Below are 15,583 nucleotides of genomic sequence, written 5' to 3'. Positions count from 1 at the left end.
CAGGAGCATGTTTGGCTGAATGACCGAAAAAAGGGAACAGTGCTTTATGGCTTGGAGGGGGAGAAAGATGAAAACTTCTGCAAAAGGGATAGCGTGGTTGCTGACTCATCCCCTAGGAATGGAAGGGTTTAAAAGATGCATCCGTGGGCCTGGAGCCTATCTTTTACACAGAGCAACCTTGGGTGGTGGTCAGTCACCATTAATGTGCTGTCATTTCATTCCAGATGTGGGCAGACCACCCATGGACAAGGTGGTGTGGATTGGTGGGCACAGGATTGGTTTTCTTATGTGAATAGGTGGATGTCCTAGTGGCCTTAAGGTTTGGCAACTGGAGTCCAGGATGGGACAAGACTGTGTTGACATGGAAGGAGAAGCATATTATTGGACCAGCTCATGCCACTGCTGTGTGCAGAGGGCCCATCAGCAGTCACTGGCATGATGTAGCACACATTAGAGAACACTATTTGGGAATGTGTAAAGGAGTTCAATTATTGCCCAGAACAAGAAGGGACTTGATGCAAATCCGTGTTGTCAGACACGTATTCACTCATGGTTTGGCTGAGAGCCGTGGAGTGCCACCTGGGTGGACAAGTTTCGGCAGATTCTAACAGGGTGGCCAAATCCCTTGGGGTCTTAAGAGGCTCAGCAATTTGGTCACTCTGGGTCACCAAATTATTCAAGGAGTATGGGGTTCCCCCATAAAGCCTTGGAGCCCATATGTTTTGGCCAATTTAGAAGGAGGGACAGTAAAAGATGTCTGGGAACCCAACTTGGTTGTGGGGGGTAAGGCGGCCAAGCTAATTGCTGGTGCCTCCTTGTGGCGGATATCCAGAGCAGGTACTCCATTGGAAAGGTATACAGTGACCAGATAAATAGCTTGGAAAAGAACTTAAAAAGAGGTATTCATTAAAGGAACGATCGGGGGGTGGTTGGGGACTCCTATGATTGGTACAGCAGCAAGTCAACCCCGCTCATTCTTATAGCCCACCTTAACCCTTCTACGGGGCGGGGGGGGGGATGGTAAGGTCCCAGCAACGGATTTGCTGGAGGGACCTGGATGGAAAAGAGGGGGAGCTGGCAGAAGCCCCCTGGGTATGGTAAGGTCCTGGCAATAAATTTGCTGGAAGGACTTGGATGAAAAAAAAGAGGAGGGGCTGGTAAAAGCCGCTGGGTAATTACGGAAAACATGGGGTTACCTGCACTGTACGCTTTTATCTGCCTGGTAGTCCCAGACATCTAATAATAAAGTTGCAGCCTGATTAAACCCATGTCAAATGTCTCCTGTCCTTCTTTCAATATAGCCAGACAAGCACACAACCCTCTGAATTTAAAGCAGAGTGATCTTATTAAAACGTCATTAACACTGCAGCACATTTAGGGCAAAGAGAAATTTAAAGGAGGTAATAAAACATATATGGAACAGAACTTTTATTTTATATTCAATACAATTGGTCCTTGAATTTAGTGGATGTTAACTCACAGCCAGTGACTTGGCCATTTTATCATGCGGTCACTTTTTCAACCATCACGGAAATCGTTTTCTATGATAAATTTTCAATTCCTGGAAAAATTACATTGTTTCTATTTATATTTTGGGCCAGAGTCACCAGTACCATCTGCACTACTCTAGTGAGACAAATAAGACATAAACTCAAATTAACTGGCCATTTAAACTTGGTTTCCAGCAATTATACATTGCCAGAGCAGCATAAAGTATCTGGAGTATGCAGGTGAATCTAGCCCTTTTGTGGGGAAAGAGATAGGAAGGGGTGGTTCCATTTTTGGGTCACCAATTCCAGCACTAGACTTCCCATAGATGCAATGATTTTTAAAAAATGCACAGTGCCCTACTACTTCTTCTGGATTAATAACCAGTATAATTTCATTTAAAAAATAAAAGGCATTTATACTTTGAAAAGTGACTGTAAAAATGACACTAGGATTCCATCTCTGGAGCAGACTCTGATCCCCTTACTCACAGTGAACAATATCTTGCCCTTCATTGACCTCTACACAACATGTGTATGGGGTTAAGAATCTGGCCTCCTTTGGAGCCAAATTCTGATATCTCTACTTATGTTGCATACTACCTTACTCTGCAAGCAGTACCATTGAATTCAATGGGACTATTCTACGAGTTATGTACTACTCATTGTTGGTAATGGCAGCAGACCATGGGTCTTCATATTTAGTATTTTATAGTGCCATAACTATACACAGCACTTTACTCACAAATATGAGAGAAACTTATTTTTCCTTACCTCTTTCTGTCCCAAAATGTGGCTTACAGTCTGTGTTAACTTGTGTGGCTTTCCCCTCCACATTGAGGAAACTCCACATGTAGGAGGTTCCAGGGCAGGGGCAGTACAGGAATCATGCTGTCAAAGGGGTGTCAGAGTGCTGGGGAAGCCATGCAGCAATACAGAAGCTCAGTTTCTCCACCCAGATGGCTTGTGCCTCTAGCTGATCCTCCAAGGGATCTGGAGCTTCACATTCATAGACTGGAAAGGGAGGAGGAAACTCACACACCCACACCCTGTCTGACAGGAGAATCTGAGGCATACTCAGTTAGTTTAAACCAATGGAACTCCATCCCCTTTGTGGGAATGCTCCCTGTAGGTGAACATAGAGCACTGAGTTAGACAAAAAACAACCAAAAAGGGGAGTGGTTATAACAAAGTCATAAGAATTTACACTGTTGAAGTTTGGTGTGCTTTATGGAATTTCTGGATTTTTTTCAAGTTAAAGGCAAGAGGAGATGGCTATTACCTTTGAGTGGTGCTATATTAAATCTTTTCAGTTTACAATAATGTTATCTCTAACTGTGATTTCTGCAAATTCAATCTCGGATCAGAAAGTGGGACTGTCTAGTTCATGCATCAGCAGCCACCATTAAGTTTCTAAAATTATAAGAAAACCTAATTAACCCTCCCATGGTTGTGTCTTTTCTGAAGGCATAAAGAGTAGCACAAATGTATTTTATTCTCTAACATATGCAGATATTACTTTGGATTTACAAAGGAAGCAGATACTTTGAGTTAAGAAAGTGATAGTATCTGACTACAACCATGCTTTAAGGCGAATTTTATTTTAGTAACTAGCAGCCAGGAAAGTTTCCGGATTTACATTGGTGGAGACTGGAACCTTCTTTCTAGTCACTGAACAACTATAGCACAGGTAATAGCAATGCAAGTTTCCAAGTATGAAAGAGGTTTTCGGTCTCTATGCCTATTCAGTATTTGGTCCCTCTGTCCAGAGGCAAAAATGGTACAACTAGTGCTAGATACGGTGGTGTTTTTAGGATAGTAGACTTCCAAAAGTTTCACAGAACCTATCCATCCTTGCCTACCAGTCTGGACTGTATTCAAAGTGGTAAGCTAGAGGTAAAAAAACCTCCATGTCTGATGAAGAGTAGCTTTTCCCATTAAACAATTACACATTTTTGAGTAATATCTTCTGTGTCTTACATAACAATTGGAAAACTATTTTAATAAGTTTAAAACAGTAATATTTGGGTCAAGGGTCTGTTGACTTTCAACCTAAAATGTATTTTTACTACAAAACACAATAAAAACACTGACAGAGTCACATTCTTGGGTTCCACTATAATACTGAGAGAGAGAAAATCATGTCAAAATAGCAACTGAATAAGATTTGCTTGACTCAAGCTATCAGTAATAACTAAAGTAAGTGTAATGTGTCATCCTTAGTGGACCATGTACATATACATACAAATGGGATTGATCCTCAGCTGGCTAATGCTAATGGAGCTGCACTGTTTTATACCAGCTGAGGTTCTGGCCCAATCATTCTGAGCAGTTAATGTGTCTGTATCACATCCTTTACACCTAGGTAAATAAACCACTTATCACCTCAACCCCTGTTTTTTAATGTTCATATCAACTACCTACATAATATCTTGGACAGTATTTTTTTTCTGCTTTTGCTGCAAAACAAGAGATTGATCCAACGTCAGAGCCTTGCTACTCCTATCTAGAGAAAGACAATATAGAATATCTGGGCACTTCACTGTTGGGAATTATGATTTTAAGGAGAGTAAATCTTCAATGTGCTGTGGTCTGATCCCTGCTCAAAAACACCTTTCTTGACTTTAACAGGCTTGTCAGTTACCAGCCAGTATGTAACCCCACCCCACCTTCCTGGGGATGGTCATTGAGAAGCTGGTTATAAGCCAACTCCATCATCAATGGATATCCTCCAATAATCTGGATCTTAGTCAATTGTGATTCAGACCTGGATTTGGACAGATAATCTTCATGGTCAACAATGACCTCAAGGCAATGGACTGAGGTCAAATATCCACACTAATTCTATAACATCCATCAGTAGCCCTCAATGCACTTGACTGAGGAAGTATTGCTCTCTTGTCTGAGGATCCTGTGGCAGGAACAAAATTCCTTTTCAGTGGCTTTGATCATTCCTTTAAGAGACATCCCAGAACCCTGTGATGGGCAATTGTTCTTCTCACTTGTGAAGTCCCTCAATGTCGATTTTTTTGCCCTCACACATGGATCTTGCCACAGCCAAAGACCACATAAAAGCTTCAGCTTGTGCAGAATTTGGTTATCCACCTTTTAGGTAGGGCAAATCAATTTCAGCACATTGTAATCTACCCCGTCTCTGCATTTTCAGATTCAATTAAAGATGCTAGTGACTGAGCACTATAATGCTCTAGGATAGAGTTATGTTGAAGATTACCTCTTTCCTTATGCCATATCACCTCAGCTGCATATAGAACGAAGGCATGCCTGACAATAAGATTATTGTAGTGGATCAGGAATTAATTCCCATCAGAAATCTCACCAAGCCTGAACCTGACTATACTTAGTTTAAAAATGGTTTCAGAGTAGCAGCCGTGTTAGTCTGTATTCGCAAAAAGAAAAGGAGTACTGGTGGCACCTTAGAGACTAACAAATTTATTAGAGCATAAGCTTTCGTGAGCTACAGCTCACTTCATCGGATGCATTTCCGATGCATCCGATGAAGTGAGCTGTAGCTCACGAAAGCTTATGCTCTAATAAATTTGTTAGTCTCTAAGGTGCCACCAGTAGTCCTTTTCTTTTAGTTTAAAAATGTAACTCTTTGCTCAAGTGTCTAATAAAATATAGTTGTTGAAATCATCTTAGCAATTAGTTTTTGGGCTGGTAAATCCTTAGCTCTGTTCTCTTCAGTTCTAGGAGAGAATTCAGACAATATACTCCCAATTTGGGGAAAATGCTAGATCCTCATCACCTAAATTATGTATAAGGCTTTCACCTTTTAAATGGATGTAGTAATAAATGACAATAAACAATTTTACCAGGATTCAATTATTTTACATAGATACAAAAAAAAAAGGAGAGACATGAAGCTGTACACTGAGTTGTCCAATATATTTTGAACTATATTGGACAGATATTGATTTTCCTCCTGATTTTGCAGTTATTCATCAGTAATGTCCTCACAATCAATTTTTAAGTATCAGTTCATCAGAAATGCCCCATCCTAAATAGAGTGTAAGAGTTGGAGCCACTAAACACAGTAGGCCAGATTCATCCCTGGAGTACACAAGAGATTAATTTGGCCCAATAATATTAGCTTCTGAAATTTTTTTTTTACTTTGTATTGTTCCTTAGTAAATGTGATACGTTATGTCGATAAGCCATTCTGTTGGAAATATCTCAAAACTTCATTACAAACTGGAACTCAGAGTGTGGATTTAATAATCTTTCTTCATTCCTAAATTTAGTTTTTTTAAAGTTTACTCTTGTTTTATTTGATTGTGTCAACTATTAAAATGCTAGCTATCATTTAGCAGCGAGATTCTAACAGTCTAAAAACATCCACACCCAGTGAGTGTTGATGAAAAGTCTTCAAGTATTTCTTATTTATGGCCAAGACTTTCAGAAATGGATGCCTAAAGTTAGACACTTAGGTACATATTTAGATTTCTAAATTGAGGTGCTGAGTGCTCAGTACTTTTAAAAATCACACTATTACTTAAAGACATAGAAGCCTAAATTTAGGGTTCTAGTTTTCTAAAATCTTGGCCTCTGTTTTTCAGCACCCATACAAGATTCTAGGTGCTTATTACAATCTAATGGCAGTGTCCTATTATCTATGAAGTGAGTTAATGGCCCTAGGCCAGCTCTTACTTGGCAGATATCCAAATAATAAAAACTACTATTACAACAGGTTCTATCTGACACCAGTTTTGATCATCTCCTCAGAAAGGCCAAAGATTGAATAGGCCTGGAGTCTAAACTATCCTTGCTCCCATGGTGATTAATGAGACACATTGGTGGGGGAGAACGAGGTAACTGGAACTGTCACTGCCCACAATCTCTGTCTGTACAGTTCAAGACAGACCAGAATAAGAGAGAAATGGGGGGGGGGGAGAGAGAAAAACGTCAATACCGATTGCATGAAAGCTTTTATACAGGTTTATTTTAGCTTCTATTTTTCAAGCTCTATTTTAAGCAGTTCTCTTACTGTGAAACCTGATAACTATTTTTTTTTTGCATTACTTCTCACAGATTATCAGCCTGTTCTCTAATTCTGTAAACATTTAGCTAACAGTTTAGTTTAATAGCTAAAATTGAACCTGCAATAACAGGACAGACCCTAAGTAGCCAATAACTAGTTAATCAATGGGGGAGCATTTACTAACAGCTCTCAATTTTGATATGGTTAGCTAGAGCTAGAGCATTTCCAATGGAAAGTCCTTGACTTTTGGATTCACATCCCTCTTTGGTTGAACAGACTCTGAGTCTGTTGGCGTTTAGGGTACAGTTCAAAATGCATGTACTATTACAGGCATTTGCTATATGGGGGTGGTTGCTGGTTTTATAATGCAATGACCCTATTTATCTTTTTTTATGTTTGTATCGGAGTAGTTTTTAATATTATACATGCACCCAAGGACGATTGTGATGGGCACATTTCAGAAATTGAAAACCAAACATAAACAGTAATTATTATTAATTCTTAGAAAGTTTCATCTACCCATCCCAAAGTGCTTTACTAAAGTGAATATTTATGATTTGCCCTATTTCACAGACTGGGAAAATGAGGCACCGAAAGGTTAATTTTCAAGATTTAGAAATGAAATCTAAACTATCTAGTTGGAGTGGGTGTGCAACAACTCTGAAAATCAGTTTATCCTTATCTAGATGCCTAAATATGAATTTAAGAGATTAACTTTAGGCACCCAGGTTTGAGATTTTGACTCATGACTGCTACTTATAGGTGAGAAATATAGTTCTTTTAATCACTATAGTTTTATTGCACTTTACCTTAAGAGCATTTAGATAAAAATGCTAAAGGCTGATGGCATTTCCAGGAGCGCTAGGACATTGTTGTAGATCACTTCAATATTTGGTTGTATAAGAAGAACAGATTATCCAGATGCATACAGGAATGCTTTAAATAATTACTTCAGTAATAGGTGGACTCTTTCAAAAGCACTCAGAACTGGCCTAACTCTGCATCCGACGAAGTGGGTATTCACCCACGAAAGCTTATGCTCCAATACAGCTGTTAGTCTATAAGGTGCCACAGGACTGTTTGCCGCTTGGCCTAACGCTGTTTCAAAGAAGTCTGACACTGAGAATTCTACCACTGACTTTGTCAGGAGCAGTTAGGCCAATGCAGAGCTCTCTTAATTCACTCAACATTGTTAAATTATAATTCAAAGAAAATGAAAGCACACAGTGAAGCTATTTGATGTATTGTAGATGACAATCAATAAGTAATTGTATCTCTTCTCAGAGCCCAAAACTGTAAAACACATGTAGTAAAAATCCTATCAGGTCTCACATTGAGGTCAATGTAAGGATTGCCTGTGTATAAACTGCAGGCTCAGACCTTTAATGATGTTAGCTCGAAGGTATCAGTCATTTAGCTGAAATATTTTTGCAGGAATTAAGGAGTACCCTTTTAGGTTTTCATTACTGACCAAAAACAGTCTAGACGTGGAATGTAACCTACATTTTTGAGGTTGAGGTTTCATTAATACTTCACATATTTTGCCTAAACAGTGGCTTCTTCATTATTTACAGTAAGACTTTCTTTTAAACTAAGTATATTAATTATTTCATATGATAAGCAGCATTCGTTAAAACAGAGCATGCATTACCTCAATCTGATTCTGAGATTGCTTACACTATTTTTATACCAGAGCAATATCGGGTCAGATGTTCAGCTGGTATAAATCCTTTTAACTTCACGGAAGTCTTATGACAATTTGCAGTAATGAGGATCCAGCTCAATATTGATTCCACTGGAGCTACCACTGGTTTACATCAGAGTATTGGTTGATGAAATAAGAATTTATTCTCACAGTGTCTAAGTATGATGAAGCCTCTTTTACTTGCTGGGCTAAAAAATTCTTTAGTAGAACTACCAGCTCATGGAGACAGTACCTTCAGATGTGACATTCTGAGACCATCAAAACACAAATTAAATTCCTGGAATATCATTTTTCCGTTACCACAATCTCATTACCATGTCACTGGCTCTGCTGATCACCATTTTTTTAGGTTAGAGGGTAACCTGAAAATGGTGATCCTCACAGCAAGAGACACTGTGTCCCCTCTTTTAGTAGGAAATGTGGCTAATAGTTAAGTATAAAAAATAAGTGATTGGGACTTCTGAACCCAAATGTTTGCAGATACACAAAGGAGGTATTTCATCGAAAACTTTTTTAGCTTTCAAAAATATCCTGATTATAGACTACAGTCTTGAAGGTGGTATATTTGTATATTTTTCAACTATATATATACATAGAGAGAGAAAATCTTTAGAAGAAAAGAACAGGCATCTAAGGGTCAGAACTTCAGCTGGTGAAATTTGGAATAGCTCCATTGAATTCAGTGTATCTACACCATTTGCACCAGCAGAGGATCTGCTTTAAAAAGTCCCACAGCTTGAGAACTTGATCCTACAACTACTGAAGTCAATGGCATTACTCCTTATGACTATAAGCCAAGCAAATCAGCCCCCCAGTTTTGCATCCAACTGACATCAAAGGTTTTGGACCTTGAATAATAATCTTGTTCCAAAATTATAATTAACCATTTAGATTGCTAGAATTTTTAGTATTTGTGTTGGGCCAAATCCTACTCACCTTAAAGATGGACATATGGTGGGTAAGACTCAGAGTTTAATAATACTCTTCAATTGAACAAAATAACCAGCATTTGGGCCATATTATACAGTCACTATGAACTTAATTCAGTTGCGATCGACTTCAATGACAGCAAGATCAGTATTTGTACTTTTTATTGTGCATTTGTTTTTATTATGCATCCTTCATTTTAACCTGGTAGCAAACAATATGCACTTATAATACCACCTCTGCCAAAGAAAATTCTATTTCACATGCTGAATGTATTAACACTTTGACATATACAGAAATCCCAGGCCTAAAATTTACAAAGGTTTTTATGTCCCCTTACATGTGATAATGTGATGAAAGAACTCAAATACTGCCAGTTCCTGCTAGTATTTAAATAACGAGGTCAACAATTAATGTATTACATTTATAGTTTGCAAAGGTGGTATTTAAACCTTGGTATTCTAATTATAACTATTGGCAAGATGCATCTGTGTTCATCTAATTTCAGTAAAAGCTAATTTTTCTATCGCTGCCATGTCCATCCAAAGGGCAAGTCTTTACTGCTTTGTGAGACTCTACTTGCTTAACACAAGAGGTATCTCCCAAGGTCCATTTAATTTATTTGCACCCATTATCAACAAATAGTCAGGACAACAATAAATTAACAAATGTTAAGAGAATTTCTTATGAAAAGAAGCAAAGAGCTCTAGTGAGAAAAGAAAAACAACTTCTTAATCTTGTTGGCACATGGAAACCCTACTGTTCCTCACTGTACAAAAAAAAATAATAATAATAATCTGTAAGAGGCATAATTGCTCCAGAACATTTTAGGTGCAACTGAAGTTCAGCAATAACGCCATGGTTCTTTTGTTATGCTTTTACCTTTTGTTGGAATTAAAGGTCCTATTGCTACAAATACTGCAGATGCCAAATTTACCAGGGTTTGTTTTGTTTGTTTGCTTGTTTTTTTTACAAAACCTTTTAACTTATCAGAAAACATCATACAGTCAAGAACAGGTTTTGTGTTAAGGAAGCTTTTTCTTTTTAGTGTAGAATATCAATTCAAACAATTGCCTCTGGATTAATATAGATATAGTATTTTAAATATGTATCATTTGTGTGTGCTATGTTTGTGTGTTTATATATATTGGACTTGATAATATATTTTAAACAAGACAAAAAATAAAGCTTGGAAATATGAAGGGGTTTTTTGTTTTGTTTTTGTACTACAGAGCTAGTAAAAAGACACAGCCTGAATTGTCCATTCAAGAGTCTGTCAAGTCTCCTTTTAAATTAAATATAAAGCACTAGAGTCTGCAGAATCTACAATACATACCAGTCATATTTCTTTGTCAGTTGCCTGTCTAAGACAAAGCCTTTAATTTAGAATTTCTGCAATATTTCTAAAAGAAAAAACAGACATATTCATGCAGGGTCAGACAGCACATTCTGGGAAGATAGGACCATTTCACCTGCTGATCCCTGGGACTCAAACAAACTTTTCAGCTGGGCCCACCAATAGTTATTCTCAATAATTCTTCTTATGGGTTGATCAACGTAACTCATTTTTTTTCAAGCTTGGAAATGTATTATCTCTTTAATCTTTGGAGGGTTGTGGTATTTTTAATAAGATGAATCTGGCTTTTACAAATATTTTACTACATTTTAAGTTAAAGGAGACATGAAAATTGTTCATTTTCAAATTGAGCATTAATGCATAGCATGCCAGTCAACAGCACAGGGGAGCTACATCACTAATAAGCTGATCTGACCAGACATTTACAAGTTACTCTTTGAAATCCACACTTCTGTGTTGGGTTAATAATAATTAGACATTAAACAGTTTTATTTTGAGAAAGCTGAAGAGCTACATTTCCATTAAGACCCAATAAGCATTCAAAACAGAATTACATACTTTTAGGTGGGTATGGATATTAGAAAAAAGTGTCCTTTTCCATTGTAATGGGCCCAATTCTCCATTCCTTATGCACCAAGATTTCCTGCTGGTTTCCAAGGAAGTTTAGGAAGCATTCTAATAGGATGACTAAAATAAAGCATCTACAATATATTCAAGCAAATACTCTGTCGTCCATGGATTTACTTAAACAGAAGTTCATGTATTTATTTTCTTGATATAGCTGACCAATCACATTTTCAATCAGAATTCTTAATATTGTCCTGCCTGCTGATAAATAGGAAGGTTTCCATTTACCAGAAAAGCTTTAAAAAAAAGTTGATTTTCTTTCATTTCTTGCTCATGAAATTTAAATCAGCATTACAATAGTGCATTGACTCCAGGACCTTGCAAAAATTTATAGTGCTGAAGCCATGCCATTTTGACTAAATGAGTTTATTCATTCCAAATGCATTGCCAACACATTTGGTATTTAAAGGTGAGAGGGTTGGGGGTGGGGGGAATCAAAGAAAGTCTTTTAAAATTGTATTTTGTTTACTCGTACCAGGTTATAAAGCAAAAATATTTTCTAACAGAGTTGCTGAGAAGTTAGTGGGCACTGAAGCGACAAAATATATTTCACTGTTTTCCCCATTCAGTTGCTTCTCATTTCTATGGCTTTCTCTGTCTTAAGGTGGAGAACCTCAGGAGCCTAAACAGGAATTCTCCTTCCTCATTCATCCTGGGACAGACAACTATCATTTTTCTTTATGGAAAAAAAAGTAAAGCAATATGTAAGAAAAAGTCAAGACTCTTATGAATTTTGTTGAGGTCTTTCTAAATAGCAGGAAATGTATCTTATTTTAAAAAGTAATTACTATAAAGTTTAACACTTTCTATGAATACATTTTGTAATTTGCTTTATAAACTGACAGTTTATGAAAAGCCCAGTAAAAATCAGAGGTCTAATCTTAATGTAGTTACAAAGATATGATTTATAATGCATTCTGATGAAACATTGCAATATATTCACTTTATCACATAAGTTACAATGATGTGTCCAAAAGTTTTATTTATTTTCTTTCCTGCTTTCAAGTGTCAGTCACTGGACAGAGGATTTTTGTCTTAGATATTAGTGAATGTTATTTTCTTTTATCTTTGAAGACTTTTAAATGACAGTGGACCACATAAAAGACAATTCAGAAATAACTTAATAATACTTCATATGGGAAATTAATCCAGATCCAGCTGCCACTAAAGTCAATGAAAAGACTCTTACTGACTTCAGTAACAGTTGGATTGAGCCCTAACCACACAGCTACCAGCAGTTTGTAAGCAAATGGCATACCCTGTTTCTGAACATTTAAACTACTGTGTTACTTGTCAGGCAGTTTTCAGAAAAACTCACAAATTATGGAAAACTTAAGATGCTCCCTGTCATTTTACATTTCTGATATTTCCTTGCTTCATTAGATTGGAGAAAGAACTTTAAAAGTAATTCTTCACTCAGGTATTATTTTAGTAAATGTATCAATCTAACAAATCTTTACTCCCGTTATTAAAATTATTTCAGTAAATACCAAGGAGCTTGCGCTGAATTTTTATTGGTGCTGCTTGGGTTCAGATTTTCATTTAAAATCTAGATTCAACCCCAGAACTCAGTTTTTTTGTCTTCATAAATACTGTTATGAAGTGAAGGCTGCAAAGAACCATCTCCAGCTCATATTCAATTGGCATATTAGGTTTAAAAAACAATCTACCCAGTCTTTGTCTTTAGTATCCCTCATTCAATAACTTTAGTTTCAATATAGTAATGAGTACCCAAACCCCTGCAACTAGATGGGGGGGGGGGGGGCAAAGTGGGAGGGTAACTTATCCTTGGTGTAACTCCACTAGAGTCATTGGAACTGCAGCAAGGATGGATTTGGCCCTCTTTTCCCTAAACTGTAAATGAGACCAGCAGAGGGCAGAATTACTGATTGATCTGCCACATTTCAAGTGGTGATCAGGTACAAAATGCTGAATGGAAACTTTGATTATTCACCTTTCTGTGCTCCCCACCATAACTACTGTTGACTCAGAAAGTGGAAATCGACACCACTGTTCTCTTCAAAAACGGGCAAATCTCGTCACAGATAATGATATAAACAAAACCAGGACTGCGTTCTGGGAGCATCAGCCCCCTAAGGCTGTGAGGCCCCCTAACAGCAAGGTTGCCACAAGAAGAGCCTAACCCCTACAGCAGATTGCAGTGGGAAGAAGCGGCATTTCCACTCAGCTAGGAGTTCAAAGTCACTGGAGAATGCACAGCCAGGTTATATGTGTAGTTCCACATATATGCAAGCAGATCTTTTAAGGTCATAAAATCGGACTGTTCCGCTGGTTTCCAACTGAGGTCCCCAAACAGGACGCTTCTGGACCGGCTGTTGTTCCTCCTAACGCTACCAGGCATCTCTGCGGGAGCGCAGCTCTTGGAGTTGAGCACTGGGGGTTATGCTCTGCGCGCCCCTCCCCTTCCCACCCACCCTCAGACGTGTAAGCTCCGGGCCCACCCTACCTTCTGAGCTCCCCCTCCCGAGGGCGAGGATTGCGGCTTCTCGCTCGTCTGCAAGCTCCCAGGAATTGCACCCTCCTAACCATGTCCACAGACACCTAACGGACCATCATTCTTCCCCAGGGATGCGGGGAAGGAATGGGTGGAGGGGAGGGGGAGCCGCTACTCGGTGCAAGGCTGAGGTGCTGAGCCTAGCTCCTGTCACTGACCTCCCTGCTGTGCCACGTAAGATCCCTTAGCTCCCAAACGGATCGCCCGGTCAGCTGCGGCTCTCCAAGTGGGAGCTGCACACCCCACCTGGCAGGGCGCGCAGGGCCATGAACTTGGAAGAGAGCTGTCGGGCTAGCAGAGGGCCCATTTAAAAGAGATGTTCCCTTCCCCGCGTTTTGGAAAACTTTTGCCGATTACAAACCTTTGCAAAGAAAAATAGAGAAAGAAGAACTAAGAACTATTTGAAATCTTGCGATTCCTCCCCCCCCCCCCCCCGCGCGCATCTCCCCGCTCCTCGGAGGAGAGCGCGGAGACTTTTGTTACACTTTAGCCAAGACTTTTTGGGTGAACTTGATCGGGGTCCTGACTCGGTGCGTTCAATCGCGCTGAAAATCGCAGTAACATCTGTTGGTTTTAAAAATGGATTTCGTGGTGGAGGAAACACAGAGCTGTGTCCAAAACCGCCTTGCTTCGCCCCCTCCTCCCTCTCCGCAGCTACAAGAAAGAGGTCGATGCGGGGGTCTTTAAATCATCAGCACTTTAGAAAAGCGCCTGTAAATCTGGTTCTGCAAGAGGCTCCCAGCTGGGCTTAATACCCTGAGCTAACCCCTCACCCCCTTATTTTCGCCTCCCCAGGACGGGGATCTAATTTGACAGGTCTTCCTCTAAAACCTGGCGGCAGCATTTTCCTCCCCAGCTGGGAGCGGCCGGCTCCCGGCTCTTTCTTACCTCCTCTGACCTCTGCAGCCTGGAGAAGGAAAGTAAAAGCGATGAGTGTGGTTACAGTGGAGTCCCGGAGCCACCTTTTCGTTTTCCATCTTGTGGAGCATCTCTGCATCTCCATGCTGGGCGCCCACAAGTGCGAACCGGACTCCGGGCGCCTTCAATTTATAGCAGCTCCGTCCCTTCCACGGTATTCCCAGAGACGCTGCCTCTTAGAGAGCCATCCGTGAACCACCGAAGGGGATTTCTTTTGGTCCCTCTCTTTGCTCCGTGCAGGCCCCCTCCGCCCCGTCGTCCCCCGGTGCCCTGCCTTCAGACTGCAGGGAGGTGAGGGGCTTTAACCAAAACGCCAGGAGCGCGGCATCCCCCTAAAGGCTCCATCCCGTCAGAGGGCTGGGCGAGAGGCACTCGGCAGCCACCCCCGGGAGCCCAAACTGCCAAGCCCGCGGCAGGTCGGAAGCCAATCGCACGCCTCCTCCGGCAGCCCACAGCCCGCCCTCCCTGGGCCCCGCAGGCGGGACCAGCCCCCCGAGCCGCCCAGCCAGGGCAGATCAATACTTGGGGAATGAAAGGAATGGCAGGAGCAGCCCGCGGGGAGCCTCCGTGCTCAGCAGCGCCCCGGCCGCTCCGCAGCGGGCTCCAGCCTGCTCGCTCCCCGTCCCGGGAGTCGTGCGGCAGGGGCTCAGCCCGGACCTGCCGGGATCGGCTCCCCGAGCCAAGTGTGGGGCAGAGGAGGGGCGGGTGGGACGCGGCAGGGGGCAGAATGGGAGGCGGGGGGGGGGGAAGGGAAGAACGGGGCAGGGGGTCAGGGGATCACCGTGCCCTCCCTGGTCCCCACAGGGCTGCGCTGCTGAAGGTGTAACCCAGCCCAGAGAACGATCGATGCCTAGAGCGTCCCTGCCCTCAAACCCCTGACAGGCGCTGCCTGCTACTAGAGCTGGTGCAGGGACACGTTTCTCCGCTACCCACGAGCTGGACGCTTCCACACAGGGTTTGGGTCTTTAAAAGAACTCCGCTGTGGCCAGATTAAAGGAAGGGGGGAACCAACTACCGAAAGGTGAATCACCCCACCAGCAGAATGCGG

At 40.8% G+C, this 15,583-nt stretch overlaps 1 protein-coding gene across 1 annotated transcript in view; it reads right to left on the bottom strand.

Moving 5' to 3' along the window:
• Window positions 1-14,917, bottom strand: part of COL11A1 (collagen type XI alpha 1 chain) — a 240,499-nt gene extending 225,582 nt beyond the window's left edge. The window contains exon 1 of the mRNA XM_038414607.2: window positions 14,506-14,917. Coding sequence (XP_038270535.1) covers window positions 14,506-14,620 — 115 coding nt within the window. The 5' untranslated portion in view covers window positions 14,621-14,917. The remainder of the gene's footprint in view (window positions 1-14,505) is intronic.
• Window positions 14,918-15,583: the final 666 nt, after the last annotated feature.

This window comes from Dermochelys coriacea, chromosome 8, assembly GCF_009764565.3.
Source record: "Dermochelys coriacea isolate rDerCor1 chromosome 8, rDerCor1.pri.v4, whole genome shotgun sequence".
In the NCBI taxonomy this organism is placed as follows: Eukaryota; Metazoa; Chordata; order Testudines; family Dermochelyidae; genus Dermochelys; species Dermochelys coriacea.
The sequence above is the reverse complement of the archived record's forward strand: the minus strand, read 5'-3'. Positions and strand labels throughout refer to the sequence as shown.